Below are 17,691 nucleotides of genomic sequence, written 5' to 3' on the forward strand. Positions count from 1 at the left end.
CAGGCCTGTCTGTGTGAAGGTCTGTGTCTGTTCTCTCTGGGTTCTCCAGGATCCTCGCTCAGTCCGAACACATTAGATTCTTCTTAGATCATCAGGTGTGAATGTGGCTCTGTCCGTCCAGGTGACCTCATCCAGATGAACTCGTCTAAATGTTGTTTGTTGTGTTGCTCAGTGAGTTGATCTCCTTTATGACAATAATGAGAATTAAAAAAAAAAAATTCAAAACACCAACGGCAGCTCAGAGTCTGAACATGAGTGAAATAAACATATAAAACCACAGCTGTGATGTTCTACTGAGCTGAAACATGTCACATGGTCTGGATCGGATCAGAACCAGGCTCACTGAATCTGTCCAGGTCCAGTTCTGTGGGGCACTTGTGAGACCACATTCTGAAGGAGTCATGAGGTCCATTAGGGTTCTCCAGAGAACCCATCCATGTCCAGGACCAGAATCCTCTTTGTGAATCTTTCAGGTAATTTTCCCACTTAAACATGTATTAAATGTAATTATTGGACAAAGTTAATTTAGATTGAGTTGAACATTTCGTTCAGTGTGTTTACAAGTAAATCCATGGAAAATAGTCAAAATATAACGGAACACATAATTAAAAAAAAAAAACTCAAATAAAAAATTGAGTGTTAAACCTCAGATTAAATGAAACCTCATGTAAGCTAAAACCTCAGATGAAATATTAAACATCATTAAATTTCGAATTTTAGATTAAACAAAACCTCAGATGAAATAAAACTTCAATTTAATGTTAAACCTCAGATTAAACATTAAACCACAGTTTAAATGTCAAACCTTAGATTAAATAAAACCGTTATTGAATAAAGCCGTATTAAACAAAACCTCAGATTAAATATGAAACCTCAGATTAAATGAGATCAACAGAACCCAACGTGAGTGTGGCTGTAGTTCACACTTTGACCTACAGGGGGCAGCGTCCATTAATTAGTTTTATTTTTCAGGCTAAAATTTCATCCTTAAAGCGATTTTCATAGAAACTGAACATTTATTAGTTTTTGTCATTATCAAACCACTTTATTTAAAAAAAAAATTCACCTGGTTGTAAATAATGATAATAATAATATAATAATAATAATAATATAATAATAATAATAATAATAATAAATAACAACTGCAGTTTGATTAAAACACATCATCATTTGAAAGTAAAATATGTGTTTTGTCAATGCGTTCACAGATCATTTTCATGATAAAGTAATTAAATGTTTGACACAAATTATGTTTAGATTAACAGAATTAAAATGAGTTAACTGAATTAACTGTTTTATAAGATAAAGATAAAATTCTGATTTTGTTTCAGTGAAATGAGTTTTTTTCATTAATGTTCATTAATGGAGAAGTTGTTTTTTATTACATCAGTGTCTATTAATAGGTGATGGATTATTGATTTTAGTTCTTTTATAAACTGGTCCTGAGGCGGATCCCGGTCCATTTCAGAGTTTGACCTTATTAAACCTAATCAATTAATAATTAAACTTATGATCTCCTGCTCTGGGTCTGATTTCATTTCCTGTTTCATCGGGATCCAGTTTTAAAAGAATCCCGGTCCTGAAGGCTCTTCATACGTAGACCCGGTCCACCCGAGACCTGGACCCACCCGAGACTCTGAGACACGGGGGCGGGGCAGAATCCGGATCCGTCTCAGACCGGATCCCTCTCAGACCGGATCATGGCTTCTCACAGCAGCAGCGGGAGTCTCAGAGTCCTCCGGGCCCTCCTGACCCGGACCCGGACCCGGACCCGGACCTGGACCTGTAGCACCAGACCCCCGGTCCCGCAGCGGAGCCTCAGCGCCTCCACCGGTCCTCCTCCAGTCGGACCCGGGATCGAACCCTTGTCGCATTCGGAACTGTACCGGCTCTCCATCACGGATCCGGATCGGTTCTGGGGATCCGCTGCGCAGAGACTCCGGTGGGTCCAACCCTTCCACCGGGTCCGGGACTGTGACCTGAGCTCCGGGAGGATCGGCTGGTTCCTGGGAGGGAAGATCAACGTGTCCGGTGAGTCCTAACCCGGACTGACGCGGATCATGGACCAGTCCAGACCCGGGTTAAACGTCATACCTCGGGCATGTTCTCATCCTGTTCATTCAAACTGTGGTGGTCAAAGCTGCGGGGCGCGGACCAGCTGAGGTCCTGCTTTACTGGTTCTACTGGAGAGTCTAATTCCATTTAATGGATTAAAATAATAGAAGCACACAACGGGTTTAATGCTACTTCATATACTAATTTTCATTCATTTTCTGACTCATGTAACAGTGTTTTACCATGAAAATCATCTAAAACTGACTCCACAGTAAGGCTCTAATAGTTCTGGATTTTTCATTATAGTTTACTTTTATTTAGTTTTGACTTTTTTCTGTAATTCAGTTAGTTTTCATTAGTTTTTAGAGCAGGTTTGCTAGTTTTTATTAGTTATCGTTATTTTCTAAATGCTTAGTTTGAGATTTTTTTTTTTTTTAATCTTTTGTCGTCTTCTCTGTCATCGTATTCAAATAAATCCCGACAGGACTCTGCTGCTTTCTCCCAACTTTAGACTCCGTGTTTCCAGCCCAGCCAGCATGTCCATGTGGGCCCCAGAAGGGTTCCATTTGGGCTGCATATAAGGGTCCCATGTGGGTTTGTCGCAGTTTCCATGGTGACCCACATGTGTTTGACCATATTAGAATCAGAATTAAAATCAGAATCAGAATCTCTATATTGTCATTGTACCAAGAACAATGAAATTGAGGCAAAGGTTTCAGGTTCAGTGCAAGAATTTACAGACAGACAACAAATATCAGTAAAACAACAACAAATATCAGTAGAAGGCACAGTTATTTACATAAAAAAATAAAAAGTATTGCAAACTAAGATATTGTGAAACAGAATTTAAGTCGTGCAAATAACATGAGAAGTAGTGCAAATGACATGAAAGATAAATATCGTGGGATAAATAGTGTGAAGAATAAATAATATAAGATATTCAGATCTCTGATTCTGATTTGGGCAAACACGTGTGGGGCCACCATGGAAACTCCGGACAAACCCAAATGGGACCCTTATATGCAGCCCAAATAGAACCCTTCTGGGGCCCACGTGGACATCCTGGCTGGGAGGTAGAGTGGGGACGACAAGACGACTCTAAACAACAAGTGACGGACCGTTAAATATCATATGGTGCTGCCAGCTAAAATTGCTTGAGGGAAATAAATCGATTTCATATCAATCCGACTTTGACAAAGACGAAAACTGAGGGAATTTTATCCATAATTTTTATATGTTTTAGTTAATTTTGTAAACACAATGCAGTTTCAGTTAGTTATCATTTTTTTCTTTTAATCATAGTTGTTTTTATTTCATCCATCCACCCACCCATCCATCCATCCATCCATCCACCCACCCACCCATCCATCCATCCACTTATTTCAGTTAAGGAAAATGTTTTTTCAATTCTAGTTTTCGTCATTTTTAGTTTCTGTTAACGATAATAACCTTGCTCCGTGGTAACAAACATGATGTGACTGCAACAGAAGGTTTTAATCAGTTTCTCAGCCCAAACATCAGTGTCTGTTTCTGGAAAAGATTTGATCCAGTTTTTCCTCTAGCCCATGGTTCTTACACATAAAAACAGACACAAGTTAAGATTCTTTTATGGCCCATCATGATGCTTAGTTTTATTGGCTTAGTCTTTTATTCCTGATGTGGTGTTTTTTTTTTAATGGACTGTCTTCTCTCTGTAGCACTTTGAGATTCCACCAAATGAAAAGTACTTTATAAATGCAATTTCTTCTTCTTCTTCTTCTTCTTATTATTATTATTATTATATTATTATTATTATTATTACTATTTTTATTATTATTATTGTTGTTGTTATTATTATTACAACTTAAGGTTTACATTAACTCCTGTTTAAAGTTTTATGCAGTTTCTTGTGAGACGTGAATGAGAATCTGTGACTGATTTAAGATGTTTTCTTTTCAGTCCTTCCTTTTCATTCTCCGTTCCAGGTCATCCCTCATGTTGTGGTTGTTTTTTGTATAAACTTCATTCACTCTGTGATGAAGCTGATTTTCCTTTTTTTTTTTTTTTTTTTCTTAAGTTTTTTGACATTTTCTACACCCATATTTAACAAAAACAACAAAAAAACGAACAAACCAACATTGCTTGGGTACATTACACATATTTCATTACATTTGCATTATACAGTCTTTCCACCATTCGGAGTTCTGTAAACAGTCCATTTATTCCGCTTTTAGTCCATTTGAGCTTCCTATAGTCACAGTCTATGAGTCACCTTTTCCACTGTATATATTCCTTCAATAATTGTGATTCACTGGTCCTGTGTTGGTGGTTCTGTCTTTCCCCAGTTCCTTTAAGTAGCTTTTTTCCAACCCACTAACAGCAACTAACCAAATATATGTTGTTTCCCACTACATTTCCATCAGATAAGTTACACAAATACAGAACACCACAGCACATTGAAATCTCATACCCCATTACTTGTTCTAGTATTCCACACACCATTTCCCAAAACACAGTTATTTTATCACATTTCCAGGAAACATGTGTGATCTACATCAAATTCTCCACATTCCCTCCAACATTTCTGCTGTCTGTTTAACTGCTTACTTTTCATCTTAGGTGTAATAAAGAAATGCACCAGATTTTTCCAGGAGAATTCCCTCCAGTTCCGCAAACGAGTGGATGTTTGGTGTTAAATAGCTGATTTTCACTCTCTAAAATACTGAGCTCCAACTGTGAACAAAACCAAAAGGAAAACACAAAAGCTCAGCAGGGTCAGGATCAGGGTCCGAGACAAAGGACGCTCTGGCCTCTGACCTGTGACCTGTGGAGGCGGACTCTGAAGCACTGAAACCTGATGAGTTTATCGGATCACTTTAATAAGTTGTAATTGGTCCTGTTGAACAGGTTTTTAATCCACAGAAACAAACACCACAAAAAACACAATAAACTTCCCATTCATTTCAATGGGCTGACGTCACTAAAGTGGTCAAACTCTGCCCACTTCAGAGCTTCATTGCGTAGAACTTGTGTCTGGGAGCGGCGATGGGCTCTGAGAAGGCAAAGAAAGGCAGCGCCAAGTTCATGAAGCCATTTTTAAATGAGTCCAGCTTCTTATGGCCTTGGACAATATGTTACCGTAGAAACATGGATCGGATTTGAACATGGTCTCAGGACTTGAGACTCACTGTTTACATCACAGGTGTCAAACATGCAACCTGGGGGCCAAAAGTGGCCCAATCTGGCCTGGATGAATTTATGAAATGCAAAAATTGCACTGAAGATATCAACAATCAATGGTGTTAAAATCCTTTCAGGTCAGTTCAGTCTAAAATGGGTCAGACCAGTAAAATACTATCAGAATAACCTATAAATAAAAAATACCACAAATGTCTCTCTTTGTTTTAGTGTAAAAAAGGTAAAATTACACAAAAATGTTTACATTTACAGACTAGCCTTTCACAAAAAAATTCAATAACCTGAAAGGTCTGAAGAGAAGTATGTAGAATTTCACCAGTATTCTGCCTGTTACTACATGTTTAGATCCACTGTGATCTGTAAGTTATGATGCACATGTATAAATGATAAACTAAAGTGTAATATTGCTAAAATTGCACTTATTTTTTTAAAGAATTTTCGGGTTGTTCATATTTGTTCATGTTATGTTCAAGTAGAGTTTGTATGTCAACATTTGCATTATGGAATTTGACTTTTTCACTCAAAAACACAGAAAACTTTGGTGTCAACATTATTATCAGTTCTTATCCTATTATTTATATAATTTTACTGGTCCGGCCCACTTTATAACATATTAGTCTGGATGTGGCCCCTGAACTCAAATGAGTTCAACACCCCTGGTTTATATCCACGTCTTCCACACAGTTTACACTAAACCTACAGAACAAAGACAGGAACACTAGTAGGGTTAAAGAGTTAGCATCATGCTAACAGGAGGCTGAACCAGAGTCAAGTCTTAAACTGATGAAACCCTGGGAAAGGGTTTGTTAAACTGACTATTACTAGTCCAGGGTAAATTAAACTAACTATTACTAGTCCAGGGTTAGTTAAACTAACTATTACTAGTCCAGGGTTAGTTAAACTGACTCAGAATGTCATTAGTCTGGGTTTAAATAATTAGAGCAGGGGTCTCAAACTCATTTTCTTTCAGGTTCCACATTCAGCCCAATTTGATCTCCGGTGGGCTGGACCAGTAAAATAATAGCAGAATAACCTATAAATATGGACAACTCCAAATTTTTGTCTTTGTTTTAGTGCAAAAAAAAAACACATTAAATTATGAAAATACTTTTATGAACTATCCAAACAAAAAACGTGAATAAACTGAAAAAACTGAAATTTCTTCAGAAAAATAAGGGAAATTTTAATAATATTATGCCTCAACTAGTCATTTCTACATGTGCGTTATGGATCAGATCTACAAAGACACTAAACACTGAGGAACAGGTCGAAAATAGTTAAAATTGTGCTTAATTTTCTTTAGACATTTCAGGTTGTTCATATTTGTTCAGGTTATTCACATTTTATTGTTACAGGGTAGTTTATAAATGTAAATATTTTCATAATTTAATGTTTTTTTTGCACTAAAACAAAGAAAAAAAATTTGAAGTTGTCATTTTTTATAGGCATCATGTAATATTTTTTCCACATCAAACCGAGAAGAAATATATAGTCATTGTTTTTCTTTGGTTACTCTCTTATTATTTGACTGTAGATCATTTTGGTCTGTATGTGGAACCTGAATTAAAATGAGTTCCACAGCCTTGACTGTGGAATTTTTGCACTTTGTAAATTCATCCCATGGGCCGGACTGGAACCTTTGGTGGGCCACATTTGGCCCCCAGGTTTGAGACCCCTGAATTAAAGTGACTCAGGGAAGAATTTGTAAATGATAAATAACAAGACCAGACCCCCCCTCTTGTAGTCAACTGACTGATGAGCTAATGTTGACCCCCCCCCCCCCCCATCTCAGACCAGTGTACTCGGACCAGTGTAGAGGATGGACCAGTCTCCTTATGGTCCATCATCACTCAACACTGTGGTGATGAGTCCAGTTGGATCTGTTAAACCTCCTGATCCAACTGAGCCGCTGTCAAACAGAGGGTTCCGCAGGCCGTCAAACCCCACCCTACCCCTTCTTCATACAATCCAGGCTGTGACACATGACCCTGTGGGGGAGGGGTCCCCCAAGTCCTGAGGATGTAAAGGAATGAAACTATGAGCTCTGAAAACAATGTTAATTCAGACCAAATAGTAAACACATGAAACCCAAAGAAACGCTAATAAAAATAAAAAATTTGAAAATAAACTATGATAAACTGCTGCATGAGGGGAAAATGTTAAAACCACTGAAAATAGTGGAAAAGTCATAGAATTTAGTTTTAGAAACACAAGTTGTCGCCTTTTGAGCAGATTTGTCACAAAATGTGCTGAATCATCTGTAAACTGTAAAAGAAACTTCAGTAAAATGAACCAAACAGACTGACTTCTACTACATTCATCTGATGTAAATGTGATATTTTATTCAGATTTTACTGGATAAATGTGGGCTTTCTGCTACATTCAGTGTTTTTTATTTCCGTTTGATGGCGTAGATCCTTTCAGTTCTACTCTGTCTGTTTATCATGACTTTATCCTCTGCTATTTCTCTGATAATAATCCAATAATATTCCAATATCCACGTCTGCATTCTTCTGTTGTGTTACATAAATTATTTTTTCAGCAGAGACACAAAGTGGATCTTCAGCCTTAAACCTGTTAAAGGATTAATGTTCAATCGCAGAATAAATGAAGATGTTTCATCAGAACAGTGTTGCATTAAACTATACTTATTTATTACAGTTATTTGGAAATAATCAGATAAACAGGGTGGAAATGAGGACGTTGTATTTAACTTATTTAACATTTAGCAGGTTTTAACCCCAACATCTGCTTCATTTTATTTCTGTTGAATCAGCTTGTTTTAAAATATAGAAATGTCTTATATGTTGAATCTGATCGATATGATTATTTATAAATAATTAGATATCTAATTACAATATAGACAATTTGAGGATAAAACTTTGAGTCACATATGAAAATCACAATATCCAACATGTTTTTAAGTCAGTGGAGTAAAAACCTGTTTAAATATTATGTTTCCAAGGGATTGAACACACCCTGAACTACAGTCATGTTATCATATTCATATAGGTAAGGGAAGTCAAGGCAAGTTTATTATATAGCACATTTCAGCAACAAGGTAATTCAAGGTGCTTCACACAGGACACTGAAATACAACGACAAGGGAAAAAGAAACACATTTAAAACATAAAAGAAACATGTCAAAGGTGATTAAAAACAGCAAGTAAGAAAACAACACATAAAACCCAACAATATAAAAACACACACATATTAAAGTAAGAGTTGCAGTGCAGAGTTTGGAAAGAGAATATAACATTTAAAAAGTCAAAAGCCTTTTAGTCAAAGGCAGCAGCGAACAGGTACGTCTGGAACCTGGACTTAAAAGAACTCAGACTCTCAGCAGACCTGATATTTCTGGTAGTTTGTTCCAGATCTACGGAGCATAGAAACTGAACGCTGATTCTCCATGTTTAGTTCTGACTTTTGGAACCCAGAGCAGACCTGCACCAGATCTGGTCTGGATGGTTCAGACTGGACTAGAAGGTCTCTGATGGATTTTGGGCCTAAAATTCAGTGCTTTATATGCTAGTAAGAGAATTTGAAAGTCTGAGAGACAGGGAGCCAGTGTAGTAACCTCAGAACTGGACTGATATGGTCCACTCTCTTGGTCTTTGAGCAGCAGCATTCTGGATCAGCTGAAGTTGTCTGATTGACTTTTTAGGCAGACCAGAGAAGATACTGTTACATTAGTCAACTCAACTAAAGATAAATGCATGGACAAGTTTTTCAAGGTCCTGCTGCTCAGTCCTTTAATCCTAGAAATGTTCTTGAGGTGATAGTAAGCTAACTTTGTAATTATTTGTATGTGGTTTTTAAATTCAGGTCTGAATCCATGACAACACCCAGATTCCTGGCCTGGTCTGAGGTTTTTAACTGAAGTGACTGGAGCTGCATGCTGATATATTTTTTATTATTGCAGTTTTCACTCGCATTAATCAATAATTAGGTAATAGATGATTCACCTCAAATTCAGTAAACAATAATATTTTAAAGTCATGAAATTCTGGTGTTGTAAGATATTTGTGTTTATTTAAAGCATAAAAATCATGTGTTGATATTTTTGACATGTTTTATTTTCCGTGTTTCCTGTTGTATTGGTCCGTCCATCTATTCATCTGTCTATCCATCCATCTGTCTGTTCATTTGTCTGTCCATCAGTAAACTGTCTGGACGTCCATGTGGACAAACATCCGGACCGGGTGGCTCTGATCTGGGATAGAGATGAACCTGGCACAGAGGTGAAGGTCACATACAGGTATGAACACCTATTCAGTCTGTACATACGTTCTCCTTCTATGCAGATGATACCCATGTCTATATTATTAATTCTGTGTCATCCTTTATTGGTTATTCTATCGATTATCGATTAGTCAGATGACAGTTGGATAGAAACCCTGACCTGCTTCTACAGATCTGGGTTAGGACTTTTCAGACCGGGCTTCAGTTGGTCTTTTAGCTGGTGTCATGTGACATAGTAAATGACAGCGACATCACATGTGAAACCAGGAACTAGTCCGGTCCTTCCACGACAGGTTGGGTCATTTCTGAGATTTTTAGTGTTTAGTCCACAGCTGTAAACATGAAGACGGTGTTATTTCCAGTTCCAGGTCCAGGACTGACCATGAACGGGTTAACACCGCATCATTTTTGACTGATTTCAGGTTTTTCCATCTAGAGCTGTTGCATTAACAGCAAACTATCACTGATCTATTAAAAAAACTAGAAGATGAGAAACACTAAACTGAAACTTATATAGAATTATTAATTCATCTTTAGGTTAAAATATGAATTCATCACCTACTTCTCAGTGGAATCATACAGATTACATCATACATTTAATAAAAGCATTGTCCAAACTCTTTTAATCCACTAACACTCACTTTAATGTCATAATATAAACCTTGTGGTGTTTTGGAAATATTTAAGTCTGTGTCTAGTTATTGCTTTCATCTTCAAACTGCAGAGTCACATGTAGAGGTCAAGGTGTTCTGCTACTAAAGAAACAATGTCTTATCAAACTACATGAACACTGCGGTTTGTTTTGATTTAGTTTTACTGAAGAAACTGTAAAGACACAACTGTAATAAAACAGTAAAATCATTTTTTGGTTTGGTTAGAGTTCAGAAATAAAAGTTACTCTGAGGAAATAAACTGAGGTCATGAAATGAGAAAGACTTTACCCAGAACATTAGAGGTGTGCAATGTTACCAAAAATTACTGCATCAACCATAAACCTAAAGCGCTACACACTTTTAATACCCTTCGGCCGAATATAATGAAAGATTCTGTTGAAGTTACTGCCCTGTAATTTAGATTAGATTGTATAAAACTTATTACATACATGTTTTTATTTGAAAGTACTCAGATATTATAACTTCACAAGGTCATTGGACCTTGAAAAAGTAGGTCAAAGTGACCTATTCTCAATAGGCTTCTGCTCCATGACAAGATGCATCCGCAGTATAAATGTGGTGCCGACATCTCAACGCATTCTTCAGATAATGTGCTTATGTCGTTGAATGGACAGACGGACAAAAGATGACAAAACGATTATAATACCCCTTCAGCCAGAAGTGAGCCGAGGGTGAAAACCCACCACGGCCCAGAGACTCAAACACACCACGGCTGGTTCATGTTCAAGTCCGCAGGTGTCAAACATTTGGCCTGGGGGCCAAAACCTGCCCGCCAAAGGGTCCAGTCCGGCCCCTGGGATGAATTTACAAGTAAAATAATGGCATAATAGCCTAAAAATAATGACTCCAAATATTCTTTTTGGTTTAATGTGGAAAAAATAATAATATTATACCTATAAGTAATGACAACTTCAATTTTTTTTTCTTTGTTGTAGTGCAAAAAATAATATTAAATTAAGAAAATGTTTACATTTACAAACTATGATGTGGAATGTGAATAATCTGAACAAATATGAACAACCTGAAATGTCTAAAGAAAATTAAGTGCAATTTTAACAATATTCTGCCTTCTACTAAATGTTTTGTGCCTTTGTAGATCTGATCCTTAACGCACACGTATAAATGAGAAGCTGAGGCAGAGTATTGTTAAAATTGCACTTATTTTCTTTAGAAATTTCATTATTTCAGGTTATTCATGTCTTTTTGTTCAGATAGTGAGTAAATGTAAATATTTTCTTAATTGAATGTGTTTTTTTGCACTAAAACAAAAAGAAAAGTTTGGAGTTGTCATTACGTCCTCCAAGGAGGTTATGTTTTTGCTGGCATTGGTTGGTTTGTGTGTCTGTCTGTCTGTCCGTGTGCAAGATAACTCAAAAAGTTATGGACGGATTTGGATGAAAATTTCAGGCAATGTTGATACTGGCACAAGGAACAAATGATTAAATTTTGGTGATGATTGGGGGGGGGGTCTGATCTGCCTTGGCAGAGGTCTGTGCTGTCCGAATGCTTTTCTAGTTATTTAAGGCTATTATGCTAGTATTTCACTGGTCTGGCCAGTTCAGATCTAACTGGGCCAAATGTGGCCCCTGAACTAAATGAGTTTGACACCCCTGTCTAGTCTCTGGAGTGAAGGATGTGATCGAGAATGTGGTCATGAGTCAGTAGAACCATTGCTGTCTGCAGATGATCCTGATCCATATGATTCTGATTCATGATCCCTTATCTCTGTTGTCCTAAACTTCCCCGTCTGATAGCATCATAAATGTACACGGATGTAAACAGGATCATAAAAGTAGAGGCCGTGCAGAGGGAAAGGTTATATCATTAAAGGTTATTGTTTTTTACAGTCTTCCTTCACAGAACTTTAGTGTCAAGATGGGAAAACTGACTGTACTGTACTGAATTTGACTGTAGTTTCTATATTTCATCAGTTCCAGTGAAGTCACAGTGGAACGTAGATGTTTCAATGATATCTAATGTAGTTTTAACCTCCTCAGACCCAGCTATGGGTTTTCTGTCCACATTTGTGGACAAGAGTTTCACAACTTTATACAAAAAAAAAAAGTAAACTGTCCACCACAAAGGACATTCCATAAAATTTTAAAAACTGCATCTGAAAAAATTGTGTGCATCATGATGTTTCCAATATCAGCACTTATTAATAAAAAAGACAAAAAGCTTGTACTTTGCTGACATTTCCTGGGTCTTAGGAGGTTAATGTGATGAAGATCATTGTGGACCGTCCTCATCCTCATGGTGGTCCCACAGGGGTCTTCTGGAGACCACCTGCCGCCTCGCCAATGTCCTGAAAAGCCATGGGATCGCTAAAGGTGACCGCGTGGCCGTCTACATGCCTGTGTCCCCGCTGGCCGTGGCCACCATGTTGGCGTGTGCTCGTATCGGCGCCGTGCACACGGTGGTGTTTGCCGGGTTCAGCGCTGAGGCTCTGGCGGGTCGGATCCAGGACGGTGAGTCCACCTCAGACCCTCAGGTATCAGTGGGTTTAATACAGACAGAGGAGCATCCACAGAACACCCCACATGAACCCGAAACACAGACGCACATGAAGAACCACATACAGGGCACAGAGTGGGATGAGACCAAAATGGAGCTAAAAGAGAGAAGACTAAACCCAATAAAATCAAACAGGTTTAATATTAGACGTCAACCAGTGGATCTGTTAATGGTAACTGACGGATATCGCCGATGTTCTTCCCTAAAAAAACCTGAGAATGAAAATGAAATTTGAGTAAAATTAACTTTAATGATAAAAACCAGGAACTCAACAAAAAATAATAAAACAAAATGTGAACGAGATCAGACTTAAATTTACTAAAAACACAAACTAGTACGTCATGTTTTTTGTCCTCCAGTTTATTCTGCTACAAGTGAAAATACAAATAAATCCTAAAGTTTAAGTGTTTTTACAGAGTTAATATTAATAGTTCTTTGGAGCTGTATAAGCGATGAACAGAGCTGATCTGAAACCAGTCGACTGAGACCATCAAGGTCAAATGTCTCTGTTTTCAGACGAGGACGTGTAGACTTGAATCATATCTGATTAAATCTTGTTCCACTGGTTCCACAGTTTGTGGATTTTACAAATCAGGAATGTGTGAAATCTAACATTTAGACAAATAAAAACACATGAACAATTATAAAAACCCTATTTGTGTTCAGGTGAAGTCATCAGACACAGACCGGCTCATTCCTTTTATTGTTTCAAACTCGCTTCCGTTTTTCTGTTTATGTCGTTGCTTTATCTCTGGAGGTTAAACTGAAGGACATACGTCTGTGTTATGGAAATATTCACCGGCTGCAAAACCCAAACACTGAGCAGCCGTGCATGATGGGAGTTTGTAAGTAGGACAGAGTGTATGGAAGCCTGCAGGGGACAAGACTCAAGCCAAACCTGACCTTGAACATGTAAATCCACAACGTTATGATACGAGTGTACATCTGTGGTATTTGAGTAGAAATAAAGGTGTTTTCTTTTCAGTTCAGAGTCTCCACAGAACCTGAAAAACATGTTAAATGTAGAGTTTAATAGTGAAAGAATAATATTAATAATGTTAATTATTAGTTTATATATTTTAGTTCATAACAGTGACCTTTTCCTCCATGTTGTCAAGTGTTTGTATGAAAAGGTTCAGGTCTTGGATCCAAAGTGAATCCAGTGGTTGAGTTTGTTTAGGTGTAATACCACTGACGCCAGTCGACTCTCATTGAACTGAAGTCTAGAAAGGCAAGCCAAGGCAGGTTTATTTCTACAGGGTGGGGAAGCAAAATTTACACTGAACTTTTTTTTTTTTTCAGCAGGCACTACGTACTTGTTTTAAAAACCCCATCACATAAACTTTTCCAATAATGAGTAATCAGGAAAGCAAACGTCAAGAGTGTGTGATTTGCTGAATGCACTCGTCACACCAAAGGAGATTTCAAAAATAGTTGGAGTGTCCATAAAGACTTTATAATGGAAAGAAGAGAATGACTATGAGCAAAACTATTACCAGAAAGTCTGGAAGATACTATTAAAGAAGAATGGGAGAAGATGTCACCCCAATATTTGAGGAACACTTGCGCAAGTTTCAGGAAGCGTGTGAAGGCAGTTATTGAGAAAGAAGGAGGACACATAGAATAAAAACATTTTCTATTATGGACATTTTCTTGTGGCAAATAAATTCCCATGACTTTCAATAAACTAACTGGTCGTACACTGTCTTTCAATCCCTGCCTCAAAATATTGTAAATTTTGCTTCCCCACCCTGTATAGCACATTTCATGTACAAGACAATTCAGAGTGCTTTACATAAAACATTAAAAGCATTACAGTGTGGAAAGAATAAAAAGTATAGGCATGAGAAAAACAAAAAAACAAAAACAAAAAACAGAACAAAATCAGGTAAATAGATAAAACAGATAAGCAGATAAAACAGATAAAAACTTCTGCTTTTAAGACACAGAAGTCATCTCAACGGTTTTATTTGGACCTTCTAATCAGTGATCTGGTCCATCTGAATTACTGATCAGTTAAAGCAGGGGTGTCAAACTCATTTTAGTTCAGGGGCCACATTCAATTTCAAGCAGGCAAAACCATTAAAATATAATAGCATAAAAACCTAGAAATAATGACAACTCCAAGTTTTTCTCTTCATTGTTTGTGCTTTAAAACACATTAAATTATGGAAATATTTACATTTACAAACTATCTTTTCACAAAAAAGATGTGAATAATCAGAAAAAATGTTAATTTCTTGAGAAAAATAAGCTAAATTTTAACATTATGCCTCAACTAATTACTTGTACATGTGCATTACACACAATGTTACACAAACATAATATTGTTGAAATTTTGACGTTTGGAATGTGTAACTAAAATAAGAATGTCTAAAATATTATGTATCAACTTATTAACACAACTTACAAATCAGGTCTACAAATCCGCAAAACATTTAGTTACAGACAGAATATTGTTAAAATTGTTCTTAATTTTCAGGTTGGTCATGTTTTATTGTAATGGTTATTAGACTATTATTTTACTTTAGATCACACTGGGCTAAAACCAGTTCAACCCTCATGACTGTTAATATCTTCACTGTAATTTTTGCACTCCATAAAATCATACCACGGGCCAGATTGGACCCTTTGGCGGGCCGGTTTTGGCCCCTGGGCCGCATGTTTGACACCTGTGAGTTAAAGAGATTGCAGCTAAATAATACTTTGATTGACAGGTTTGACTGACAGTTTGTCCAACTTTCAGAGCTTCTGTTTATTGTGTAAAACTTTTTTTTTCCAGATAAACAACCTTACTATAGATGTGAATGCAAATAATTTACACTAATAAGACATAAAATGACTTTGTGATGAAGTATAACGTTAGCTCATGACCTCTCCCACTCCTGAGGCTCTGTTCCTTTTGTCCAAATATGGTCAATTCTGGCTTCAAAAAGTTAACGTGGAGACGACCAAATCCAATACTGTCCCTCCACAGAGGGGGAATGTGAGAGCGAATGAATAATGGATCCTCTGTACGTGCTTTGAGTATGCATTCATAGAAAAGTGCTATAGAAATGTAATCCATTATAATAATAATAATAATAATAATAATATATAATATAATAATAATAATAATAATAATGATAATTTATTATTATGCGTCATTTATTCTGTATTAGACAGGGACAGTTTGATTAATGACCAGAGACAGAAGAAGCTGTAAATGAGTCCACGAAAACAAGAAACATTGCTGATGATTAAAAAAAATAACAATAAAAAGAAATAAAAAAAAGAAAAAAACAAAAAACAAAAAAAAAGAACACAGTAAAATAACTGTATTTGTTCTTTTCATTGGTAAAACAGTTCACAGCCCTTGGAAAAATGTACAAATGAGGAAAATGAAACAAGAGACAAAAACAGCGTTAAAAAAACACATCAAACATACAATGAGATGAAACCAGTACTTTTTATATGTCGCAGCCTGTACTCTTATTGACCTGGTGGTGTTTTTTCTCTCCCTCTCTCAGATAAAGAAGGTTTAGACTTTGACATCATCTGATACTTCAGGAAACATAACACTTTTCATGAACTCAGTTATTTATAGACTGAGCTGCTGGTTAAACCAGTTCAACGGGTGTTTTATGTCTTATATTAACCCTAATGACATGAGATGTTTGTTCAGGAATAAAACCACAGGGATGTTTCAGCAACTAGTTGAAGGAGGTGAAAGGTTTATTTCACACCTTCACATTTGAACAGTGGGTTTAATGTGTGAATAATTTAAAAAGTTTATCTGCTTCACAGTTGTCAAACATGTGGCCCGGGGGCCAAAACCGGCCCACCAAAGGTTCCAATCTGGCCCGTGGGATGAATTTGCCAAGTGCAAGTTAGGGCATCAAACTCAAAAATAACATCATAATAACCTATAAATAATGACAACACCATTTTTTTCCTTTGATTTAGTGCAAAAAACATTAAATTATGAAAATGTTTACATGAACAAGCAATAAAATGTGAATAACCTGAACAAATATGAACAACCTGAAATATCTAAAGAAAATTAAGAGCAATTTTAACAATATTCTGCCTGTAACTAAATGTTTTGTGCCTTTGTAGATCTGATTGGTAATGCATATGTATCAATGATAAGTCGAGGCATAATATTGATAAAATTGTACTTATATTTCTTAACAAATTTAATTTTTTTCAGGTTATTCACATCCTTTTTGTTTGGATAATTTGTAAATGTAAATATTGGCATAATTGAATGTTATTTATTGCACTAAAACAATTTGGAGTCGTCATTATTTATCAGTTATTCTGCTATTATTTTACTGGTTCGGCCCACTTCAGATTAAACTGGGCTGAATGTTGCCCATGGAAGAAAATGAGTTTGAGACCCCTGATCTACTTCATAGAAACGCTGTGACTTTATCTCATTTAATGGAGTCTGGGTTTCCTGAGGTCTGGATGGCAGATCACATATGCTTTATATGATTTAACCCATTAACGTCCTCAGTAAGAAGAAAACAGCTCTGTTTATGTCCATCATTCTGTTTCTGGTCCAGAACAAGAAAACGTCCACATTTTTCCATAAACCTGCTGTTGGTGAACAAACTCAGATGGAATCAGCCAATGTGGATCTGGATTTTGTCCAGTTGTCAAAATTTGGTCTTTTACACTGACTTCGGACTGTTCATATTATAACCTGATATTTATCAAAACAGAAACAATTAAAATGATAGATAGATAGATAGATAGATAGATAGATAGATAGATAGATAGATAGATAGATAGATAGATAGATAGATAGATAGATAGATAGATAGATAGATAGATAGATAGATACTTTACTGATCCTGAAGGAAATGAAAGAGCAGATGTTGTTATGAAACAGTCGTGTATTTACTATAAATATAGTGCTTAAGACACAGTAAAACACAAAACTGATGAATTCATGTTACTTTATTCTAATAAAACAGGAAAATTGAACCTCAGCTTCACTAAAATCTGTATTTGACATTTGTACAGAATGTTTTTAGACTAA

The 17,691-nt window shown here is 36.5% G+C and overlaps 1 protein-coding gene across 1 annotated transcript in view; it reads left to right on the top strand.

The window, feature by feature from the left end:
• The first annotated feature begins 1,412 nt into the window (after positions 1 to 1,412).
• acss1 (acyl-CoA synthetase short chain family member 1) overlaps positions 1,413 to 17,691 on the top strand; it is a 38,620-nt gene continuing 22,341 nt past the window's right edge. Inside the window, exons 1-3 of the mRNA XM_030155530.1 lie at positions 1,413 to 2,031; positions 9,394 to 9,490; positions 12,417 to 12,616. Coding sequence (XP_030011390.1) covers positions 1,701 to 2,031; positions 9,394 to 9,490; positions 12,417 to 12,616 — 628 coding nt within the window. The 5' untranslated portion in view covers positions 1,413 to 1,700. The remainder of the gene's footprint in view (positions 2,032 to 9,393; positions 9,491 to 12,416; positions 12,617 to 17,691) is intronic.

Source organism: Sphaeramia orbicularis, chromosome 15 (genome assembly GCF_902148855.1).
Source record: "Sphaeramia orbicularis chromosome 15, fSphaOr1.1, whole genome shotgun sequence".
NCBI lineage: Eukaryota > Metazoa > Chordata > Actinopteri > Kurtiformes > Apogonidae > Sphaeramia > Sphaeramia orbicularis.